The following is a 23,631-nucleotide window of genomic DNA, read 5'->3' as shown; positions in this document are numbered from 1 at the left end:
GGGCTCCACTAAAGTCAATGGCGCTCTGCCAATTTATGCTAACTTGGGATCTGACCTGCTGAGTCTACTGCTTAGTAGCCCAGTACTCTTCCCCTCCTCCTCTCCCCCCCCAAAAAACAGTCATGCAAGAGATATTAACATCAGAGGAGATGCAGAACAAGTATAAAAGGAAAAGAGGCTATTTCTAGCAGCAACTTAGCTTCCAATGGCAGATTGAAGTGGGTTTTGTGGATCAGCAGATCAGGAACCTATGCCCCAAATCTTCTATCTCTCTAGAAGGATCCCCAAATGTTGCCATGCCCCCCTGGAAAAAGTAAGAGAGTGTGTGTGTGTGTGTCTCTCTCTCTCTGTCGGGTTTGATCCAAAGCGCACTGAAGTCAAAATAAAGTTATTCCCATAATTGGGAAGGTATTTAAGAAGGTCCATCATTAAGAGTTAGCATATACATGTTATATTAAGGTACAGTTTTTGTTTTTACTGCATGCTTGAGCTTGAGATAGGCACAAACGGCAGTTGAATTAAATAATTCAACAACTCAAACAGTTCACCTTAATGTACCTTGGTAGCCTGAGTCTCCAAGACCTAGCAAATACAATGCTCTGGCTAAAACACCTGGCAGCACTCCACTGGAAAGAAACCTCGCTGGTAAACTAAAAAGAGAAGGCAGCACATTTAACATCAAAGCCCACAGCGCCATTTTTATTCAAGGCCTTTCTTTTTAAAGATTTCTTCCCCGTCCCCGAATGCACCTAACCAATGAAACAGCTTAAAAGAAAAAAACATGACCAAGGACTCTACCCTGGTGAAGCTGAATGACTAGGGATACTTGGGATATGTCTTCACGGCAGCTGGAAGCAAGCCTCTCAGTCCGGGTAGTCAGACACATTCTAGTTCTGCTTGAACTAACACATTAAAAACAGTAGAGTGGATGATGCTGTATAGGTGGTGGCATGGGCTAGCTGCCTAAGTACAAGCCTGCCCAACTACCGGGGTTCGAGGTAGGGTGGCTAACCAGTGCCTCCATGCATACAACAATGTTCACTTGCTATTTTTAGCATACTAGCTGGCATGGAGTTAGCACGTCTGTCTACTTGGACTGTAGCTCCTAGCTACAGTGCAGACATACCTTGAAGAGTCTGAAGCAAAGTCTTGGGCGGTGCACAGACACCAAGAGAGATTGCTTTGCACAGGCTGAGCTATTGCTATGATATTGATACTTCTCATTTTAAAATCCATGTCTTGTTTGTTTTTCTTTATGCGTAAGCCCTACACACCCAGTCCCCAAAGGTAATAAAATATCAGCCCCTGCACTCGCAACTCATATTTAAACGCATTTTGTAAATCCACTGAAAGCTAGTTATTTTATTAAAGTACGCTGTGTGAGTAATCTCTCCTCTTAGTTGATCAGTTGTCTGTCTAACCTTAGCTTGTGAGATACTCAGGATAGGGACTGTTCCTTTAGATTGTTTGGTAAGTGCCTAGCACTGAGTGGATGCCACCATAAAAATATTAATAGGTTATTTATGCATCAATCAATATTAAGTATCTTAATTCTTGCAGATTTAAATAACATCCTGCGTGTAGGGAAATCCATTTAGTTCATGTAAATCTTTTATTAAGTTTCTAATTACCAGCAGTGTCCATAGACTTCAGAATATCCTTTCCTCTGGTAAGGACACATGAAGTACACCAACTTTCCTTCACTGTGGAAATTGTGAAATGTTTTTAAATAAACTTTTCACACTCAGTACCTCAGGAAAAATGTCCCCCATGACTAAACTAAACTCTTCAATATTTTTTGGCCCATGGAAAAGCAAACAAAAAAAATGAGAAGTGTGGGCAGCAACTCAATATATGTCAAAAACTGGCAAAATTAAGCATTATTTAACCCAAAAAGGAGAAGAGTTATAGATGATTTGATTGACGATATAGTGAAAAGTGATCAATTGCTCCTTTCTCCCTGTTCCATATTATAAGTACAAGGGCCAATAAACTGAATTAGAGAACTGAACAGTCTGAAATTCCTGGAACAGGAACACACTGAGACATGAGTAAGAAAAGTGCTTCTAATGGGCCTTTCATGATCCAAGTGAGAAAACATTATTAAGAGAGAAAGAGTGTGTGTCTGTGATGGGGAGGGAGTACCATCCTCTGAAACAACAGCCTTCTGGGTCTGCTGCAATAATCATTAATTCTGAGGCTATTGAGCAGAGAATGGCCTGAGGGTTTGAGTGGTTAAATTCATGGAGAGTCCTTGTGTATTCTTTTGTATGGTTTAATCTATGGGATAAACACTCGGGATATAGGATGGGCACCTACAGTTATATATTATAAATGCAAACAAATTAATCAATTAAACAAGCAGATACCAGCTACATCCAGAGACAGGATACCATGGCAATTTCTGGGTTCCATTCTGGTTCAAATTTTTTAAAAACTATTACCTGTTTTATTTCATTTTTTTAATCATTTCGATTCAGTCATCCACTCTAGATCTAGGTCTTCTCTCCCTCATTCCTTTCCTTTAGCAACTTCATCGCTTGACTTAACTTAGGCGTCCCTTCCCAAAGTCCTTTCAGTTGAATGTATCTGAAGTCTCAATGTCTCCTCTACATTCTGACAGTTGTAGGTGTTCTCGTTTAGAATTCTCCAAGTTGCTCCTTTGCTGCTAGCTCATTGAAGCATCTATGAGTTACTGAAGTTTCTGATGCTTTGGTACAATATTAAAACACACTGGGCCAGATCCTAGCTCCGGTGGCAGCCCCTTTGCACTGTCCCAGTGATGTATAGAGGCTATGAAGGAAGAGCAGTCCTACAGGGGATTCTTCCTGGCACAGAGGCGTGTAGTGTAGTGGTCTGCACTCTCGCAACAGCTGGCTGAAGAGCAGCCCATGCACAGCTGGATTATGGCGGCCCCTGCTCTAACTTACATGGAGGGCCTCGCTGGTGCCCAGAACACCCCAAAATCCAGGAGGTACAACGGGTGCTTAAAGCCACCTTCAACCCCACAACTCCTAAGAGGGGTAGCACAAAATCCGGACCCTTGATTCCCTTGATTTAACCTCAGCATGGTAAGAACCTCAATTTTCAGCACTGCAATTGTCATGAAAATGGTATTCCAACATCCTGTTACCTGATGCTTTCACCTGGATAAGTGCTGTGTATGGGTATACATAGGCTTGTCTGTACCTATTCACCAGGAAAGAGGAGCGAAACACACCTGAGGGGGCCTATGCGCCTATATTTTGGCCTCCCAACACCACTATTACATTCTATACAAGAAACAAAGCAGAGTTGTTGCTTAGCAACTAAGAGCCCACACAAGGAGAAGCTAATCAATATAGCTCTGACTATAACCCCTTTTATAAACAAAAGTAAAACAGTAATTTACTCTGAAATTCAGACTGTAGAATATTTTCCTTTGTGGTCTGACCTTTCCCTCCCCACCCTCTGGCTGAACAAATACTTGGGACTGATAGCTCAGTGAATTATCACAGGGTGAGTAATGTTTTAACAGCAACCTGAATATGATGTTAAGAAAGATGAGAGACATAACTGACAGTCCAGTAATCTTCAAAGCAGTTTTGCATAGTAGCAGACTAAAGAATTCAGGCCACTCATGACTTGTCAGCTAATGACACAATCACTTCTGATTTTAATACAATGTAGTAGAACAAGCCAATCATTTATTCTGCAGTCTTCTTGCATAACTGCATAAACAACAGTATCCGTCCTCTGAACATGGCATTTTTATGTTTTCCGTGAATTAACTGAAATTCAAATTCAGGTGCTTTCTTCATGCACAGTTGGAATCTTGTCCTGTCTCTTAGTTAAGTCCTGCACTGCAGCAGCAGCCAAACATAACCATGCTAAATCATTGGATAAGCTGGGAAATAAATTACAAATGAATTATTTTCAAGGTTACCCACGCTGGTTTTATTTTTAGCAGAAGGGGATATTTATTATTTGATCCCTTAGCTGCAGACAAGCTTCATTACAAAAATGAACTCATTTCAGCACACAACTACATATATTTCTTGATATAAAGAAGAAAACACTTTTTACAAGGGAAAAACACTTGCAACTGTTAGCTAAGAGGCCATATAAAACACTATTAATAATACTGTTAAATCCCCACAGCATTATAATGATCAAATCAACAGGCTCTTAGACAACAGCAAGGCACTTACAAAAACTCCTTTCCACCTCTTCATTATTGTGGGAAACACACCCTCAGTTTACTCCAGTAGTTCTCAAACTATTGTACTGGTGACCCCTTTCACATAGCAAGCCTCTGACTGCAACCCCCCTTATAAATTAAAAACACTTTAAAAATATATTTAACACTATTATAAATGCTGGAGGCAAAGCGGGGTTTGGGGTGGAGGCTGACAGTCGCAATCCACCATGTAATAACCTCATGACCGGGGTCCCGAACCCCTGTTTGAGAACCCCTGGTTTACTCCACATCCCCTCCTCCCACCCCATCCCCACCGGCCCATATCTTTTGTAGTGTACCCAGAAGGTCACCAAATTGAGGTTATCTCAGACCAAGACAGGAAGCAAGGTCCAGAGACCTGGAGCCCTCACAGAAAACACTCTTCCAGCTACCTCCTCTCTTGTATAATATGAGGGTCCACCTTGAGCAGCCCAGTTGTAGCAGTATAGCACAGGGAGAGAGATGACCTCTCAGGCAGGCAGGTCCCAGGCCAATTAGGTCATAACCAACAACTTAAACTCCACCCAGAGACTGATGGGCAGGCACGGAAGACATCAGAACATGACAGTATGAGGAATGGAAAGAGTGGGAAGATGGGGGGGGAGGGGGGAGGGAGAAAGGATGGTATTAATGAGGTGGTTTTTTTTTAATTCTATTAGTTGTTACATTTGAAATGTCTTATTTTGTGACTAGGAGTCTTTCATTATTATTTAAATCCAAATAAATAATTTAGGTCCTGCTCTTGCAATCGATCCACCCATGCAGAACCCCACTGAAATCAGCAGGACTCTACGTGAGAGCAAAAACCTCCCTGTATGGAACCAATTGCAGGGGTATGTGCATATATTGTAAACAAGGACCTCGTTTTCTTATACGTTTGCAAAATGCTATGCATACGTATGTCACTATATAAATAAATAGCAAAAATATCACTGCACACATCTTATTAAACCATAACTGAAATATAATCTATTTTTAATTAGCTTGCAGTAGAATTCGACGTTGTGTGTGAGGGCATACTAAGAGAGAGAGAGAGAAGGAGGCTACAGGACAGATGTTCAGCTGGTATAAATTGTCACTTGGGCCCACGACAATTTGCAACCGCTGAAGTTCTGCCCATACACATACCGGTTTTTATTTTAACCTCTCCTTGCACATTTGCAACTTCTTACCAGGCGTGATGGACCATGACATATCAGATGAAAAAAAATCTTTCCTTGATCTTGGATTAAACATGGTCTCTCTTTTGGCTTGAGTAATGTCATTTTGGGGTGAACTCTTTCATGGGTAGGAAAGAAGGATGATTTTTTTATAGGACTGTTTTATTTAAAAATAAAGACGTTCTCTGCGAGGGATTTGAACAGACATTTAGGTTCTTAGACATAGTCCCAGCAGAGATTAAATTAGTGGGTAGAGTGCAGATGAGGCAGTCAAAGATGCATGATGATAAATGAAGCTTATCACACAGCTCAACAATTTATCACACTGATATTGCCACTATTGACCATTTGTCTTACCACTACACATATACACACTTCATAGCTATCTGTCCAGCTATACAGAAGTAAAGCACAAATCTGTGTATTCAGCTATAATTCCCAACTCATTGTGAAAGTAAAAGCTATAGAAAATTCAGATCATTTCCTCTTTCACATCTCTTATTCTTCCCCAGAATGCACACCAAACAAAAGATTTCATAGTCCAGAGAAAATTATCATCTTCCATGCCATTATCTATACCAAACGCTTGTTGAAGTTATCAAAACCAGCTGCTGGCACTAACACGTATTATCAACATGTTGGGGAAGGATTTTCTATTTCCTATTAAAAATAAAGACATACTTGTTTGAATGTAAAATGCAACTTGCTTGGCAGCAAATGATTAAAAGACTCAGCCTTTGGTCCTTCTGTGTGTTTTTTTTTTTTTAAGGAAAAACTGTGCTAGTAATTACATCTTGCAGTTATGAGTCCAATTAAGAATATGCAATATGTCCCACTTCTTTTATTCTCTACTGATATAACACCACAGGCAAAATTAACTGTCTAATAAATAGGTGACTACTGCTTAAGACTTTGTAATGCTTCAGCACTTTCATTCACTCCAGGCATCAACGCCTTCTCTCCCTTGGCTATTAGCAGATCAGCCTGGCAGCATGAGGATGCTACCATGTGGTGTGACCAGGCACACACGCACAGTCTTGTGACTCCCCTGGGCTATGAAAGGCAGGTGGCATATTCAGATTCTGAAAAGGAAGATGCACTAAGCTACCATATGAAGGTTTTTAAGACACTTTTTGCTAGCTAATTGACTGGAAAAAGGAACAACTTCTACCTGGAAGGGTCTATGTTAGTATGTCAGCTTGACTAGAAGGAGCAAGTGTGTAAAGTATATTTAATATATTTTTATGCACTGAGTTCTAAATATTTCCTTTATGAGCGCCAAATTTGATTTACACATATAGGCAAATACGAATGATAAGAAACATTGTAACAAATTCATCTACGCACAATATTTAACTGATCGTGGAATCTGGACATATTGAGCTCCTCTGTAATAAGGTAGGTAAAAGTTTAGCAGGTTTCATAAGCTATAACCTAAACTCACATGGCTAGTGCCTTCTAGCAAGGCTGCAATACTCAGTTATTTTTACAGCAAAGAGTAGGGAGTCACTACAAAAAAGTCTATGTGCATTACAAATTAAAAAGATACTAATGGCAATTCATATACTCATACAAACTGATTGATCTCTGTAGAGATCACCAGTATTTGAAAAAGAACACCACAATAATGACACATTATTTACATAAAATAAGGAATCAAGAGCAACACAAACTTGGCTAGCTCTACATGGATATGGCCCAAGAAGAACTCACAAGCCCACCCTCCAGCCTGTTTTGTCTACCAATAGCTTAAATCCTATGTAGTAGTGATTTTAGAATATTGCTACCATTTGCTGAAGAAGAACCAAAAGTACATATTGGCTTTGTTATTAGAGATTTGCAGTATGTAATAATAATAATAAAAAAACATTCAAAAGATTGCAGATAATCTCTTCACATGAATAAACAGGCCTTATCCATTCAAATATATTATTGCACATGCATGTATGAAGCATATATAGATTAATGAAAAATAAATAAAAGGAGCATATATTAAATTGTTTCCATAACTTTAGAGAACTCTGATACAACAGTCTCTGACTTCATACCTGACTTTTCAAGCACAAATTAAATCAATACCCACAACCTTTTCCTATGTTTTAGCTGCAGTAAAATTTTCCATCACTTCATCAGATTTGAAAAAAAAATATTCACAGCCATGCATTTCCACAACCACTTCAATTTTCCTAAGAAGTCTCATAGCTGACTCATAGAAAGCAATTGTCTCATCTAGAAAAATAATGGTTTTAGAGTTCTACATTAATTCATTTGGTGGCACCTTTAAGAAACTTATTACTAAAACAGAGTGAACTAAAAATTACTAACACAGTATAAAGCATAGGTGAGAGATTTTTTCCCATTCTTGGGAAGTCTGGGTGGAGAGCACTAGAGTCCTCCATAATGTACCAATTCAATTGGCTTTTTCCTAGTAAAGCAAAGAAAGATCTAAAGATTCTCTTCCTACAAAAACACGAGCAAGTCTCGGCTATTTCACCCAGAGCCTACTCTCTATCTCACCCATCCTGGAAAAAAAGAGTCAGAGCCTCAGTTCGTATAAATCACCATAGCCTCATTAAAGTCAAAGGACCTAGCACTTTCATCTCTTTTCTGGCCCACATCAGGCCAGCAACATCAACAGTGTAAGTGTGACACTGTTTAGGGTTACCATATTTCCACAATCAAAAAAAGGACGCTGGGGGGGGGGGGGAGGGGGAAGCCCCGCCCTAGCCCCGCCCCGATCCACTCCCTCCCACTTCCCACCCTGAATGCCCCTCTCAGAACCCAACCCCCCTGCTTCTTGTCCCCTGACTACCCCCTGCTGAGAACCCCCCACCCTAACTGCCCCAAGGACCCTACCTGTCCCCTGACTGCCCCGACCCTTATCCACTCGCATGGGTGGCAGGGTTGTAGAAATTTGGGTGGTGCCCAGAACCCCCCCTCCACTTGCCTAAGGCTCTGGGAGGGGAGTTGGATGGGGGGAGGAGGTCTGGGGTGCAGGTCCTGGGCTGGGGATTAGGGTGCAGGAGGGGTGCAGGGTGCAGGTTCTGGGATAGAGTTTGGGTGCTGGGTGCAGGCTCCGGGCTGGGGCAGGGGGTGGGTGTGCAGGAGGAGGTGGGGGTGAAGGTTCTGGGATGGAGTTTGGGGGTGGGAGGCGGTGCAAAGGGAGGAGGTGCAGGCTTTGGGAGGGAGTTTGAAGGCAGGACGGGTGTGTGGGAAGGGGGGAGGGGGTTTGGGGATAGGAGGGGATGCAGGGGTGAGGGCTGTGGGTCTGAGGATGAGGGGTTCATGATGCAGGAGGGGGCTCAGGGATGGAGCAGAGGATTAGGGTGTGGGGGGATGAGGGCTGGGGCTGAGGGGTTTTGGGCGTTGGAGAGGCTCGGGGCTAGGGTGGAAGGGCAGGGTAAGGGCAGCCTGTCCTCCCATTAGTGGATGGGGGCACTAGGACCCGGGGGCAGCAGACAGCAGTTGCTGCTGGCTCTGGCAGTACAAGCAGACAAGGGAGAGGCAGGTGGGGAGGGGCTCACGGGGGGGCACGCGAGGAGGAGAGGTGGCAACTGGAGGCCAGGGACCCATCCAACACTCCCCCGCTCCCTGACTGCCCCCCTGGGTTCCCCTTACCATTCTGGCTCCACGTGTTTGCAAAACACGCTGCCCGGTGGGTCGGTTTGTGTGTTACACAGGGCAGACAGAGGGAGGGGGGAACAGGGGAGGGTTCTGGCTGCTGGAGGCCAATGGGAGTGGGTCAATCGGCCCAGCTGCCCAATCAGCAGCCGCACTCTGCATGGAAGGGAGGGAGGGAGGCGAGGGAGAAAAACCTTGTTACCAATTCCTCCCGGACGGCTATTTAGAGACGCAAAAGCCAGACATGTCCGGGGAAATACGGACGGATGGTAACCCTAACACTGTTGCTTCTAAAATGGTGGATGAGCTCTATTTCCAAATCAGTCTACAAATCCTTCAGATGTATCCATAAACCCCTGCAAATTATGTATCCTTTTGGGAATGAGATCCAAACTCTTGGAAACAGTTCTTTAAATAAAGAAGTCCATTAATTTAAACTGTTGAATTGTTTGTACTGCCCTTTGTTGGAGGCAGCGAGACTGCCATCCTAGTCTTAGTGTCTCTGCTCTGCAGTGCAAAACCTGCTCTTGGACTGGGAGATTCCTGTTTTTCAAAGTGACACAGCACCTTCTGCAAAAGACCCAACTCCACAAGGGGGCACACAAAAAATCCCGAACAAATTCAACAACTGCTCAGCAAACCATTTCTGCTTCCTGGGCCACATTTAGGGCGAGTCTATGCTTGGCAATTGTGTGGATTCACAGGAGAGAGTATGGGAAAGGGTGTCAGGAGCCAAGTAAAAATACACTCCATACTCTCTCCTGAGCATAGGGGCTGCTGCCTGCCATTGCCCCCTGGGTCAGCTGCATGGCCTCACCCAAACCTGCACTAGTAAGTGGAGGTAGCTGGTTACTGAGAGAACAGCATGCTGCCCCCTCCCAAGGCTGCACTCTTGGGAAGCAGAGAAATCTCTGGCAAGCAATATTTGTCAACATACAAAGCCGCACAGAGCTCTCCACAGGGTAGTGCAGTTCATGCGGTCTCCCATCCAGGCAGGTACTTAATGTCACAAACAGGCCCTTTGCATTCCTGTGTATATGTTGCATCAAATTAATGTTAATATTGTGTTATCAATAGCATGGTATTTTTCCCCACTAGTGTTTAAATATTCTTTTTGTTGCTTTCATATGATCCTTTGGAGTGTATTTAATGTTCAGGTTCAGGACATGTGCAGCATTTTGCTGTCAAATGCCAAGGAATAGATAAGAAAACCTCAGTTCAGTCAAGAGGGGAGGAGGTGGTGTGAGCAAAGGCAAGGTGATGCCATGTAACAATTTTCATAAGTTTTTGTTGGCTTCGTTTTTTTCCCCTGCACTGGAACAAACAGCTGTCTGGACTGGAAGGTTCACTCTGAAAGGTGATGCATCTTAATGAATTCTCTTCTGTCTGTGATTGAAAATATTTTCACTTCCTACATCGATCTGGGTTGACTTACTGAATTTAGCATTTGTGAAAAACAAAACAAGGCACACAAAAAATCCAGGCTATTCTATTGTTCCATAACAGCTAATCTAACAACAAGCAGCCGATAATGTTGAAAAATAAAAATAATAATGTTATTATTAATAATAAAAAGAAACAAAACAAAAGAAAAAAAACATTTAACTAATTTCTCACTGTTAGTATTTCATACCACTGAAACTCATATGTACAGCCAGTTTTTTTTACGTTGGTTGAATGGACATTATTATTCTCACTCCTCAGGATAGTTGGCAATCCTCTCTTATGGATCTGCACTAAATGTAATATTTATTTGAACTCATTGTCTATAGGGCCAGATCCTATGATTGATCCTCGTCACGATACCAACAACAACTCTCTAGGGCTTCCATGGGTACTTTGTGTGCCAAATAATTGTCAAATCGGGCCTATCGTCTTATATTACACTTGTGCCATCTGTCTTATCGCACAGTGTCTGCGTATGGGGTTCCAGCCTTCAGCTCTCCCTGACCAACGTACTTATGATGTTCACTGTTGTCCTGAAAATTTTCAGTAAAAAAATGTTAAAAACCAAAACCAAACCAAGATCATATACAACATGAAATGACTGAGAAATAATAAAAAAGAGCTACATTTCTGCTTCTTTACTTCAGGCAACAACAGCTTTTACACTACAATAAATATTATTTTTTGACTTTTAAAAAATATATATTTCTGACTAAACGACATCTTTTTTGGCTAAGATCACAGGTAGTATCAATGGAGATGAGATTGAGGTGCAAAGTCTTAACTTAAAATCTGACACAAACTTCCATAAAAGTCAGGAGTGTTTGGTTCCTAGGTTTTGATTTGGGACCATCTTGGAGTATGAACTTGATACTGAACATGTCTTCTACCCAGAGACAATATCCTATCCCTGCAGATGGACAGACTCACTGATCAGGAGAGCCTTGTGCAGATACAAAATTTGTATCCACATCCAATCTACAATCCACAAAAATGATCTGTGGGTATAAAGAGGCTATCCATGGAGTTGCAGTGCTTTAGATAAAAAACGTTGATCCGCATCCATCTGCAATCTGCAAAAATGGTCCACGGATATCAACATCCATGGATATCGGCGGATATAAAGTGAATATCCGAAGATTTGCAGGGCTTTACTGATCTAATAGGACTTTCCCAGCTCTAACTTCTTCATACTTCAGGGCTCAACTGGGGAATGAATTTTGTCGTCTCTGGCAGCTTTTAAATTCTAAAAGTGCAAAAACAATGGTTTTAAAATGTTGCAAAAAATTGTAATCAGTATGCTTGTTTTTGTGTTTTCAAGTTATTGGCACACAATGTAGGGCTGACGTTTATTGTGGTGTGGAAAGTTTCTGAATTGAGGCCTGAACCTTCATCACTGAAATCAGTGACTTAAATGGAAACAGCATTGTATCTTTAAACAATTATGTTTAGGACTACAGTTAACTGTGTCCAATCTTATCATTAGGACTTTAAATGCAAGGACATGCATGACGTCTAGACTGACAGTTTCAGTGCTAATGAGTTATAATTGTTACAAGTATATGATAAACCATAATGGCATCATGTAAAAAAAAATCAAATCTCCTTTTATAATGAGCCTATATACAAATTCAGGCGAGTCAACTTGAAGAGGGGTTCATTTGGAAAACTAAAGGTTAAAAGTCCTTCCTTTAAAAGTAGCAAGTAATAACATCACAATGAATCATGAAGATGGGATGACACTGTATGGACAGAAGATGAGATGAAGTTTGATTACAATTTGACTACAATGGGTGAAGTTGGTCAAATCTAATTTATTGGAGATGCCACCTTATCAATATGGGAGCCTTCATAGGGGGCCAATCAGAACCATTGTGATCAAACTATTTTTAAATGTACTGTACCAAGAAGCCATACAGTACAGTCTAAGTATTTTTTTTAATTATTCATCCATGTAGTAGTAAATAATATGAGCCAGATTCTCAACTCGCATAAAAGTATAGTGTTCAATGAACCTATGCCAATTTACACAAGCTGAGGATCAGGCCCTAGATTGTAAAAATGTGTGACCTGAAATGTGCATCTGCAGAGCAATTTCTGTCAACTGGGTAAACTGAATACTTTCTCCTTTCATGAACATTTATGTTTCTTGCTCTTAAAAAAATACTCCCAATCCCCAATTTGAAAGCCACCTTTTCCTTAAATCAAACCACTTGTACTTTCCATTTCCATTCTTGACACCAGCATGAGCTATGGACAGAGTGTGAGTCCTGGGCTTTTGAAGTTCCTAGTTTATTCCATTTAGTGTCACAATCTCTAAGCATTATTTAAAGGCAGCTTTTGTCAGCAAATATGAAATATGAAACCCAAGAACAAACATACTGTAGTGTATGTGTACACATATACACAAGCAACATAGTATATGTTACATAGATTATATGTTTTTTATATATGGTGTATATACACACTATACACACACACACACACGTGTGTGTGTGTATAGACAAACATAAGTGGAATCTTTCTCTATTCAGGCAGAATATTGGCCAAACAAATATTTATTGAGACTTACTCAGCTGTAATACATAAGGGGATTCACGACATGGTACATCTGGAGTCTTCTTAGTCTTTATGAGATAATTGCACCTTGGACCACCTAAAACAAGGCGTAACTAAAGGATTTGATTTTTAAATTTAAAAACATGGAACGGGCAGGAATTAAATCAGTCATGCCTCTGCACTGTTCATAAATGAAAGAGACTATAAACAAATGGGCAACAGAAATGGTACAATAAGAACAGGATTAATCTGAGTGTGATTAATTCAGTGTCAGATTAAAATGGATAGTGCCAGCTGTATCGGATCCATTCTGCAGCATTATTCTTTCCTGTCACTTTTTGCCCACCCCCCTCCCATTCCAAAACCCACCTCCTTGGTAGATAAACCTGCAAGAGAGTTAATTGTCACATACATGGATTTAATCACATTGTCCACAGTGTTTGGGGGCCTTGCCTTCAGCGATCCATGACTAATTGCTGTGGTAATTTTTCAATCATTAACAGCAGCGCATATGCTGCAGACAAATCCCATGACACTCACCAAAGCCCAGTGGCAAGAGGCATACACTCCTTCTTAAAGGCCACCACACTCCCCCCCTACACCTATTATACCCTCATTAATATATGTCGGTTTCCTTTGGATGGAGATAGGAGGGATGTACTTAGACTGTATATTGATAGCTCAGTAGTTTGTTTTTATTTTCTTTAAGGCACGATCTGGTGGGGATGCTTGGTGGGGGAAAGAGAAGGAAATTAAAACCCCATCTGGGACACTAGCTGAAGGCCTGCTCTACATTCTGCTTGTCCTTCATTCATTTTATGTTGAGCCTGTGTGCTTCAGCAAGTGCCCTTTCTTTGCATTTCAGCTGTATTAGAGATTTCCATGGCAACTGCCGGTGCTCATCTGCTGCACCATACTGCAGCCTCTCTCAGCTCAATTCTCCAGTCGCCCCAGTGTCAGACAGGGCACGCTACAGGCACTGGTGGGACAAGACCTTGCCTTAGGGAGTCCTCCCGCTGATTGAAGCCCTGCTCTAATCACCTCATAATATAAGTGAACCAGATCACATAAAAACAATTTTCTTTCTGAGATTCTAGGAAATAAAACAAACAAACAAAAAATCCCTAGAGGTTCTTTGTTGCTCAAAAGCAAAAGAAAAACAGCACCCAGGACCGTGCAGTAGCAGAAGGGATTAGTTCCATAATAGTCTGGAAGGAATTGTGGGAAATACATAAAAGCATCTCTGCCAATCCAAGCTACATGACCTGCTCCTTTAGCTCAGCTGGCAGAGTGCTTGCCTGGGGAACAGGAGGCCCACATTTCAGTCACCTCTGTGACTTCTCTTTATAAATGAATTTATTCACCGGCACGCGGGCCAGTTTATGTTAAATGAGGTGTGTGGCGCCCTCCACTGGAGCCTATCTGTGCTCATAGAAAATGTCACATTCGGTACCCAGTTTGCACCCTCTGGATGCACTCAGTGGGGTCATGTTCCTCCCTTTCCCCGCTGTACGTTAATGTATTAACTGTTACGTAGGCCTATTTATAGGACGCATGCAGCAGGTCCTTCAGAAGAAGTCACGCCCAGGAATGTGGAAGTCAGGAGGCACCAGATCCAGACACTGCACCATCAGTCCTAGGAAAAGACCATTTTAAAACAGAGGTCTAAAGAGCACCCAAAGGCTTTAGAAATGCATATAAAATATTAGTTATTGATAGCAAATAAATAATAATAATAATAGTGGAAAGATCCCCAAAGAAAGTAAATGAACAAACAAGAGTTCATGGCAAAGGAAGAAGAGATTAAATAAAAGTAGAGCCCACTCACTTCCTGGGCCACCAGCCTCAAAAAACTTTTATTTAGTTTCTGGTTCTCATCATACGGGAATGAAAAAAAATCCTATTCTTATGGCCTGTTTGTGACAGTCATGGCACCAGCTCTCTGATGTAACTATTAGATAAGTTATGACAAGGCCAATGCTTTATTTTCCTCTAGCATAGCTGTGAGCATGCAGTGCTTCTGACATTCCCAGAGCCTCCTCTAAGCCAGGGGTTTTCAAACTGCGGGTTGTGACCCAGTACTGAGTCGCGCAATGTAAGGCACTGGGTCACGGCGGCTCTGGTCAGCACTGCCGACTGGGCCATTAAAAGCCCCGTCGGCAGTGTTGTCCATCTAAGGCAGGCTAGTCCCTACCTGTTCTGACACTGCGCTGCGCCCCAGAAGTGGCCAGCAGCAGGTCCAGCTCCTAGGCTGGGGGGGGCCCATGGGGCTCCATGCGCTGCTCCTGCCCCAAGCACCGGCTCCGGGAACCGGCCACTGGGAGGGCGGTGCTTGTGGGCGAGAGCCGCGCGGAGCCGCTTGCGCACATTCGCCTAGGAGCCGGACATGCTGCTGGCCACTTCCAAGGCACAGTGCGGTCATGGTGTCAGGACAGGCAGGAAGCCTGCCTTAGCACCCCCGCTGTGCTGCTGACCGGGAGCTGCCTGAGGTAAGCCCCTACGCCAATCCCGCACCCCTGCCCCAACCCAGAGCCCCTCCAACACCCTGAACCCCTCATTCCCAGCCCCACCCCGCACCCCAACCCTGAGCCCCTCCCACACCCAAAACCCCTCATTCCCAGCTCCATTGGGTCGCGAGCATCAACAATTTTCTTCAACTGGGTCACCAGAAAAAAAGTTTGAAAACCACTGCTCTAAGACATCGTGCAGGACAATCTTCTGTACAAGTCATTATGAGCCATGGTTTACATTTACAAAATAGTCCTTCAAACTTTTATTATTTTTCAACAGCTCTCTCTCTCACAATCAAAAGTTTGTTTTGCTTGGGGGGGATGGGAGGGAGAGGATTTATGGAATACAACTGAAGCAACTTTTGCACGTTCTTCTCTCAGTGGGAAAAAAAAGGGCAACAACATGTAAACTGTTTCTTGATTAATTTCTGCATGTGGTAGAATCATTGTTATTACTGTGCTGTACTGCGTCAGTGTCATGGACACAGGACCTGCACAAGTTAGGGGATCTGCCTTCTAAAGCCTACCAAACATGACAAAAAAAAATCCTGACACTGGCAGATGGCATGTGAATCACTGTAAAGGCAATTAGCAGCTCGCTGCCGGATTTTGACATGCTAGGGAGGAGAGAGGGGGTTTTCTCTGCTTGGAGCAGTTAGCACTAAAGGGGATGGAAATAGGGATTAGTCTCACTTTGTTCCCACAGAGCCTTCACAACTGGTGTTGCTGGCTTTGCGGCTGCTGTACTGTAGGTGCCCCTAAGTCTCTGGTGCAGAAAGATTTGCAGCAGCAATAAAATTGCCATCTCGTTACCTTGATGACTACAAGTCACAGCTGGTGCAAAGAGAGGGGTGTTAAGCAGAATAAAGATCTGTGTAGCAAAGGAACAGAGCCACCCAGCTAAGCACTGACACTGCTATGCAAAAACATTATGGAGCACTACTGAAAATATATCAAAACCCTCTAGTGTTTCTAAGAAACAACTATAAATGGATTTTTGAACTGTTAAAAAAATTGGGTTTCTCTCAAAATGGTTCAGTGTGGCAGAAGATGGTCTCAAATTTTTATCAGTTCAACTAAAACTGAATCCTGCAGCCTGATCCTTGTGGATGTGTTTCTCTTTAAATGATGCCAGTCAACAAGAAACTGAAAAGAGTAATAATACAAACTGCAATAATAAAATAATAGTTCCAATACATGGCCCCCTAAGATTCCACATGTCACGGTGCTGCACATCCTGGTTACAACAAGATCAGGAACAGAGCTCTGGCTAGACCAACTCTGACAGTTGATACCACCATGACTGCTAACCTGTACTACTGTCACCTTGTTCACCCATCGACCTCCCACACATTTGTCACCTTCTTCACTGGTTATGTATTAGCTAAATCTTAGATCGTGAGATTTAGGGACTATTTGTTGGTACAGTGTCAAGAACAATAAGACCCTAATCCCTGTGTGGGTTCCAAAAGCAGTGTGGCAACAGAAATAATGACTACAACAACTCAGATCCTCCTACTCTAAAAGCAGTCTCCTACCCCTTTTGCTAAAGAAGAATCTCCATTAGCTCGCTGATACAGGGCCTATGATGCAAACAGTTTTGATTCTCTCAGTCGAGAGCAGCAGGAAACGTACACACTAGCTAGATCATTCGAATACTTATAGATGGCTTCCATCTGAGACTCTAAGCGCATTTTGCAAATATTAATTAAGCCTTACAACGATATGTCAAGTAGATAAATTATTATCCCAATTTTGCAATAGGTAAAGTGAAGAACATAGTAAAAAATGGCTATTGAATGACAAACAGTTCATAGAATCATAAAATGTCAGGGTTGGAAGGGACCTCAGGAGGTCATCTAGTCCAACCCCCTGCTCAAAGCAGGACCCATTCCCAACTAAATCATCCCAGCCAGGACTTTGCCAAGCCAGGCCTTAAAAACCTCCAAGGAAGGAGACTCCACCACCTCCCTAGGTAACACATTCCAGTGCTTCACCACCCTCCTAGTGAAATAGTGTTTCCTAATATCCAACCTGGACCTCCCCCACTGCAACTTGAGACCATTGCTCCTTGTTCTGTCATCTGCCACCGTTGAGAACAGCCGAGCTCCATCCTCTTTGGAACCCCCCTTCAGGTAGTTGAAGGCTGCTATCAAATCCCCCCTCATTCTTCTCTTCTGGAGACTAAACAATCCCAGCTCCCTCAGCCTCTCCTCATAAGTCATGTGCTCCAGAACCCTAATCATTTTTGTTGCCCTCCGCTGGACTCTTTCCAATTTTTCCACATCCTTCTTGTAGTGTGGGGCCCAAAACTGGACACAGTATTCCAGATGAGGCCTCACCAATGTCGACTAAGGGGAACGATCACATTCCTCGATCTGCTGGCAATGCCCCTACTTATACAGCCCAAAATGCCATTAGCCTTCTTGGCAACAAGAGCACACTGTTGACTCATATCCAGCTTCTCATCCACTGTGACCCCTAGGTCCTTTTCTGCAGAACTGCTACCTAGCCATTCGGTCCCTAGTCTGTAGCAGTGCATGGGATTCTTCCGTCCTAAGTGCAGGACTCTGCACTTGTCCTTGTTGAACCTCATCAGGTTTTTTTTGGCCCAATCCTCTAATTTGTCTAGGTCCCTCTGTATCTGATCCCTACCCTCTAGTGTATCTACCACGCCTCCTAGTTTAGTGTCATCTGCAAACTTGCTGAGAGTGCAGTCCACACCATCCTCCAGATCATTAATAAAGATATTAAACAAAACCGGCCCCAGGACCGACCCTTGGGGAACTCTGCTTGAAACCGGCTGCCAACTGGACATGGAGCCATTGATCACTACCCGTTGAGCCCGACGATCTAGCCAGCTTTCTATCCACCTTACAGTCCACTCATCCAGACCATACTTCCTTAACTTGGCGGCAAGAATACTGTGGGAGACCGTATCAAAAGCTTTGCTAAAGTCAAGGAATCACACATCCACTGCTTTCCCCTCATCCACAAGCCAGTTATCTCATCATAGAAGGCAATTAGGTTAGTCAGGCACGACTTCCCCTTGGTGAATCCATGCTGACTGTTCCTGATCACTTTCCTCTCCTCTAAATGTTTCATAATTGATTCCTTGAGGACCTGCTCCATGATTTTTCCAGGGACTGAGGTGAGGCTGACTGGCCTATAGTTCCCCGGATCCTCCTTCTTCCCGTTTTTAAAGATGGGCACTATATTAGCCTTTTTCCAGTCATCTGGGACCTCCACCGATCGGCAGGAGTTTTCAAAAATAATGGCTAATGGCTCTGCAGTCTCATCCGCCAACTCCTTTAGCACCCTCGGATGCAGCGGATCTGACTCCATGGACTTGTGCACGTCCAGTTTTTCTAAATAGTCCCGAACCACTTCTTTCTCCACAGAGGGCTGGTCACCTTCTCCCCGTATTGTGCTGCCCAGTGCAGCAGTCTGAGAGCTGACCTTGTTCGTGAAGACAGAGGCAAAAAAAGCATTGAGTACATTAGCTTTTTCCACATCCTCGGTCACTAGGTTGCCTTCCTCATTCAGTAAGGGGCCCACACTTTCCTTGACTTTCTTCTTGTTGCTAACATACCTGAAGAAACCCTTCTTGTTACTCTTAACATCTCTTGCTAGCTGCAACTCCAAGTGTGATTTGGCCTTCCTGATTTCACTCTTGCATGCCTGAGCAATATTTTTATACTCCTCCCTGGTCATTTGTCCAATCTTCCACTTCTTGTAAGCTTCTTTTTTGCGTTTAAGATCAGCAAGAATTTCACTGTTTAGCCAAGCTGGTCGCCTGCCATATTTACTATTCTTTCTACACATCGGGATGGTTTGTTCCTGCAACCGCAATAAGGATTCTTTAAAATACAGCCAGGTCTCCTGGACCCCTTTGCCCTTCATGTTATTCTCCCAGGGGATCCTGCCCATCTGTTCCCTGAGGGAGTCAAAGTCTGCTTTTCTGAAGTCCAGGGTCCGTATTCTGCTGCTCTCCTTTCTTCCTTGTGTCAGGATCCTGAACTCGACCATCTCATGGTCACTGCCTCCCAGGTTCCCATCCACTTTTGCTTCCCCTACTAATTCTTCCCTGTTTGTGAGCAGCAGGTCAAGAAAAGCTCTGCCCCTAGTTGGTTCCTCCAGCACTTGCACCAGGAAATTGTCCCCTACACTTTCCAAAAACTTCCTGGATTGTCTGTGCACCGCTGTATTGCTCTCCCAGCAGATATCAGGGTGATTAAAGTCTCCCATGAGAACCAGGGCCTGCGATCTAGCAACTTCTGCTAGTTGCCAGAAGAAAGCCTCGTCCACCTCATTCCCCTGGTCTGGTGGTCTATAGCAGACTCCGACCACGACATCACCCTTGTTGCTCACACTTCTCAACTTTATCCAGAGACTCTCAGGTTTTTCTGCAGTTTCATACCGGAGCTCTGAGCACTCATACTCCTCTCTTACATACAACACAACTCCCCCAACTTTTCTGCCCTCCCTGTCCTTCCTGAACAGTTTATATCCATCCATGATAGTACTCCAGTCATGTGAGTTATCCCACCAAGTCTCTGTTATTCCAATCGCATCATAGTTCCCTGACTGTGCCAGGACTTCCAGTTCTCCCTGCTTGTTTCCCAGGCTTCTTGCATTTGTGTATAGGCACTTAAGATAACTCATCGATCGTCCCTCTTTCTCAGTATGAGACAGGAGTCCTCCCCTCTTGTGCTCTCCTGCTTGTGCTCTCCTGCTTGTGCTTCCTCCCAGGATGCCATTTCCCCACTTACCTCAGGGCTTTGGTCTCCTTCCCCCGGTGAACCTAGTTTAAAGCCCTCCTCACTAGGTTAGCCAGCCTGCTGGCGAAGATGCTCTTCCCTCTCTTCGTTAGGTGGAGCCCGTCTCTGCTTAGCACTCCTCCTTCTTGGAACACCATCCCATGGTCAAAGAATCCAAAGCCTTCTCTCCGACACCATCTGCGTAGCCAGTTGTGGGTTTGGTTTGTTTTTTTAAGGAAATCCTGTTCTACAGTTTTAATGCAGATCTACGTTAACAGTTCAATGGAGTTATAAATGTTAATTGTGCAACTACTGCATGGAAACAAACCACAACCAACCAAAAGCAATTCCTACAATCAAGCAAGCCAGCCTTTCCCAAGTTCTAATCACCATTCAATGCAGGAAATAACTATAACTTCCCAGTAAATACTGCATGTGTAGAACTACCATACTAATTGCTAGGACATGAAAAAAGATTGCAGATACACTATGAAACTGCAGATCATTGGGCAGCTAGAATAAAAGAAATACAAGATCAAACATTTAGAAGGCAGTCACTGGAGTATGGGAAATAATCAGCCCCATGAGTATTGAGGTGAAGAGCTGATCATTTTAAAGAACATATGAATTGCCATAGTGGATCTGATCAATGGTCCATCTACTCTGATATTTTGTTAGCTACAGAGACCACTACCAGAGGAAGTTGTAAACTCCATAAACCATAATTGTGCGATAACATGGCTATACGTGAAGTTTCTTCATCATCATCTCAGGCAGTAAGTGACTGTCCTGAAGCATGAGGACTGATAACATTTTTCTCAAACCTAGTTTAGCTGCTGATATTATTCGTATTATTCATATTAATTGTAGTGTAACACTGTAAAAAGGAGTTTGCTCACCATGCAATTCCAAATGAATTAATAACAGATAATGGCTCATTTTGGCAATCCTCTTTCATATATCAGTTCACGCAGTACACAAAACTAAGCCCATGCCAGGCAGCAACTACTGAGTTAGCAGAAAAGTCTGTACAAAGGCAAAGAATTTGTTTTTTTAAACACCCTCATGGTTTCAAGGAATATACACTTAACATTGAATAGTGCAACACAATGCTTTGTTTTTCCACTAACTCAGACACTTTTGGGTAGAAGGACTAAAACCTTAACACCAACATCTAACAAGCTTCTTGAGCCAAAGAAAATTTACCCCTTGAAGTAATTAGAAAGCAACAATATGATAGAAATCTAGATGAGAAGAAATGCCCATTGCAAGTGGGAGTGAATGTTGAATTCCAAACAGAAAGTGCCAGTGTAACAGCTATTCCATCGATACCAGTGTTATATGACTACTGAGAGTCAGACCGACAGGAGGGAAGGCAGTGTGACCCAGCGGACAGAGCAATGGACTGGGACTCAAGAGACTGGGTTTCTATTTGTGGTCTGCCATTGTCCTGCTGGGTGACTGGGGAAGCCATGTCACTGCTCTGTTCCTCAGTTTCACCATCTGTAAAACGGGGTTAATCCTTAACAGAAGATGTCTAAACAAAATCACACACACAACCATGGCTCTCTGTCTTTTGAGGTATCCAGAGACAGTGTTTCTCTAATACATTTACCTTAAGGACAAATAACAGGTGCAACAAACATAGGCTCCAGTGCTTAAAGAGGCCACCATACTAGCATATCTGTAAGTTCACACCTTCTGAAACTATAGCACATGAAAAGATCAAAATTTAGTTTGGTGACCACACATCACGCTTCTTAATATTATTATTTATGTAACAGCCAAAAGTGTGGTAGGAGCTTGACAGCAAAACAGGTCATTGCTCCAATGAGCTTACAGTCTAATAAGACAATGTACAAACAAAGTAGTCGGAAAAGGGATCTAACTTTTTTCTAATTGCATTAGTCTTTAACCCTCATTATATGCCTGCCAAACCGCTAGATTTTTTAATCTGTATTATATCAATTTTCTACTGATACTGTGATTTAAAAAAAAAATCTTGCCCAGTCCTCAAAGCTTTGCCCCAACACCAAATAATGCTTTTACTCTTTTCTACACTTAAGTTTTCTAAGAATACATAACCTGCATTTTTCCATTTCTAACTACCAGCTGCACCCACATCTACCTATTTTTAATTCAAAGCATGATGCTACCAGAAGTCACTATGACTCCAAAACAGAAGTGAGATGCTGATTTTGCCTAGTTCTGGTGAAATGTTGAGAAGCAGAATTCTGAATAATCAACTGGCAGGAGCCCAGCCCTAGATTAACTCCACTCATATTTTATATAGCTGTTTTTACAGCTAACACATCTTTAGATGGGTAAACTGTACTCTTAATGTGTCATTTTGGATCAGACACAGCATATGCATTTTTATACACATAAACAGTACATAGGAACACATGAATTGCCATAATGGCTCAGCTCCATGTTCCATCTAATCCAGTATCCTACCGCTGACAGGTGCAGGAAACCTCACTGTAGGCAGAGATGAGATATTATGCCCCCCCCCCCCCAATTAAGGTTTCATCCTAATCTAGTAGGAATGTGCTTTTGCCTTGAAACATGAGATTTTATCTCCCCTCCAAAGCTCTTTTTGTTAACATGGATAGCAAGTGCAAATATGTACAGAATAAAATCTTTGGAACTCTCCCAATTAGTGCTCATGAAAGTGAGGAATTGTTATCCTGGCCTTGATTCTAAAAAAACGGAGCTTGGATAATGTGCCTTAGCATAACTGGGAAATTCTAGTTAGTGCCATCAGCCTTACAGTAGTATCGTGAAAAGAATTCATTTAATTGAGGTAAAAGAAATTTCAGTCAGAGTTTATCTTTGACTGTCTCTAGTGAAAAGTGTGTGCTAACAAAGTCTGAACTAATATGAGACAGGGAAAGGATTCCCCTAAATCTATTTGTTCTTTTGGAATAATTCATTAGCTAAATACTTTTCAACTGTTACAATCAAAAAAGAATTCCTGATTGGAGCCTTATTTCAATACATTCCAATAACTTTTCTAGTATTGCAGTCCCCAATTCTATCTTGCATCAATCAATGTTTTGAAACAAAATTCAGTAAATTCATCTTAACATTTTTTTTAAGAGGAAACTCTGAATTACAATAATATCAGTGACAGTCCCAGCCACTAATAGTAAGGAGATGAGACTGATGCATGAAGAGCCCAGTTTCTGAATTAGGATGGTATTTATTCTCAGAAATAGAAGAAAAAATGGTTACCTACCTTTCATAACTGTTGTCTTCGAGATGTGTTGCTCATGTCCATTCCATTCTAATTGTGTGCACGTGCATGTACACAGTTGTCGGAGATTTTTGCCTAAACAGTATCCGTAGGGCCG

General features: G+C 42.6%; 1 protein-coding gene across 8 annotated transcripts in view; it reads right to left on the bottom strand.

Annotated features, from left to right (window-relative positions):
- Positions 1-23,631, bottom strand: part of FARS2 (phenylalanyl-tRNA synthetase 2, mitochondrial) — a 380,087-nt gene that overhangs the window by 209,905 nt on the left and 146,551 nt on the right. Inside the window, exon 5 of one of the 8 annotated variants that reach the window (XM_065584916.1) lies at positions 12,989-14,641. The exons of the other annotated variants lie outside the window; for them this stretch is intronic. Coding sequence (XP_065440988.1) covers positions 14,574-14,641 — 68 coding nt within the window. The 3' untranslated portion in view covers positions 12,989-14,573. Of the gene's footprint in view, positions 1-12,988; positions 14,642-23,631 lie in introns of those variants that run through there. 8 annotated transcript variants of the gene reach the window in all.

The sequence above is a fragment of the Chrysemys picta genome, chromosome 2 (genome assembly GCF_011386835.1).
Source record: "Chrysemys picta bellii isolate R12L10 chromosome 2, ASM1138683v2, whole genome shotgun sequence".
In the NCBI taxonomy this organism is placed as follows: domain Eukaryota; kingdom Metazoa; phylum Chordata; order Testudines; family Emydidae; genus Chrysemys; species Chrysemys picta.
The sequence above is the reverse complement of the archived record's forward strand: the minus strand, read 5'-3'. Positions and strand labels throughout refer to the sequence as shown.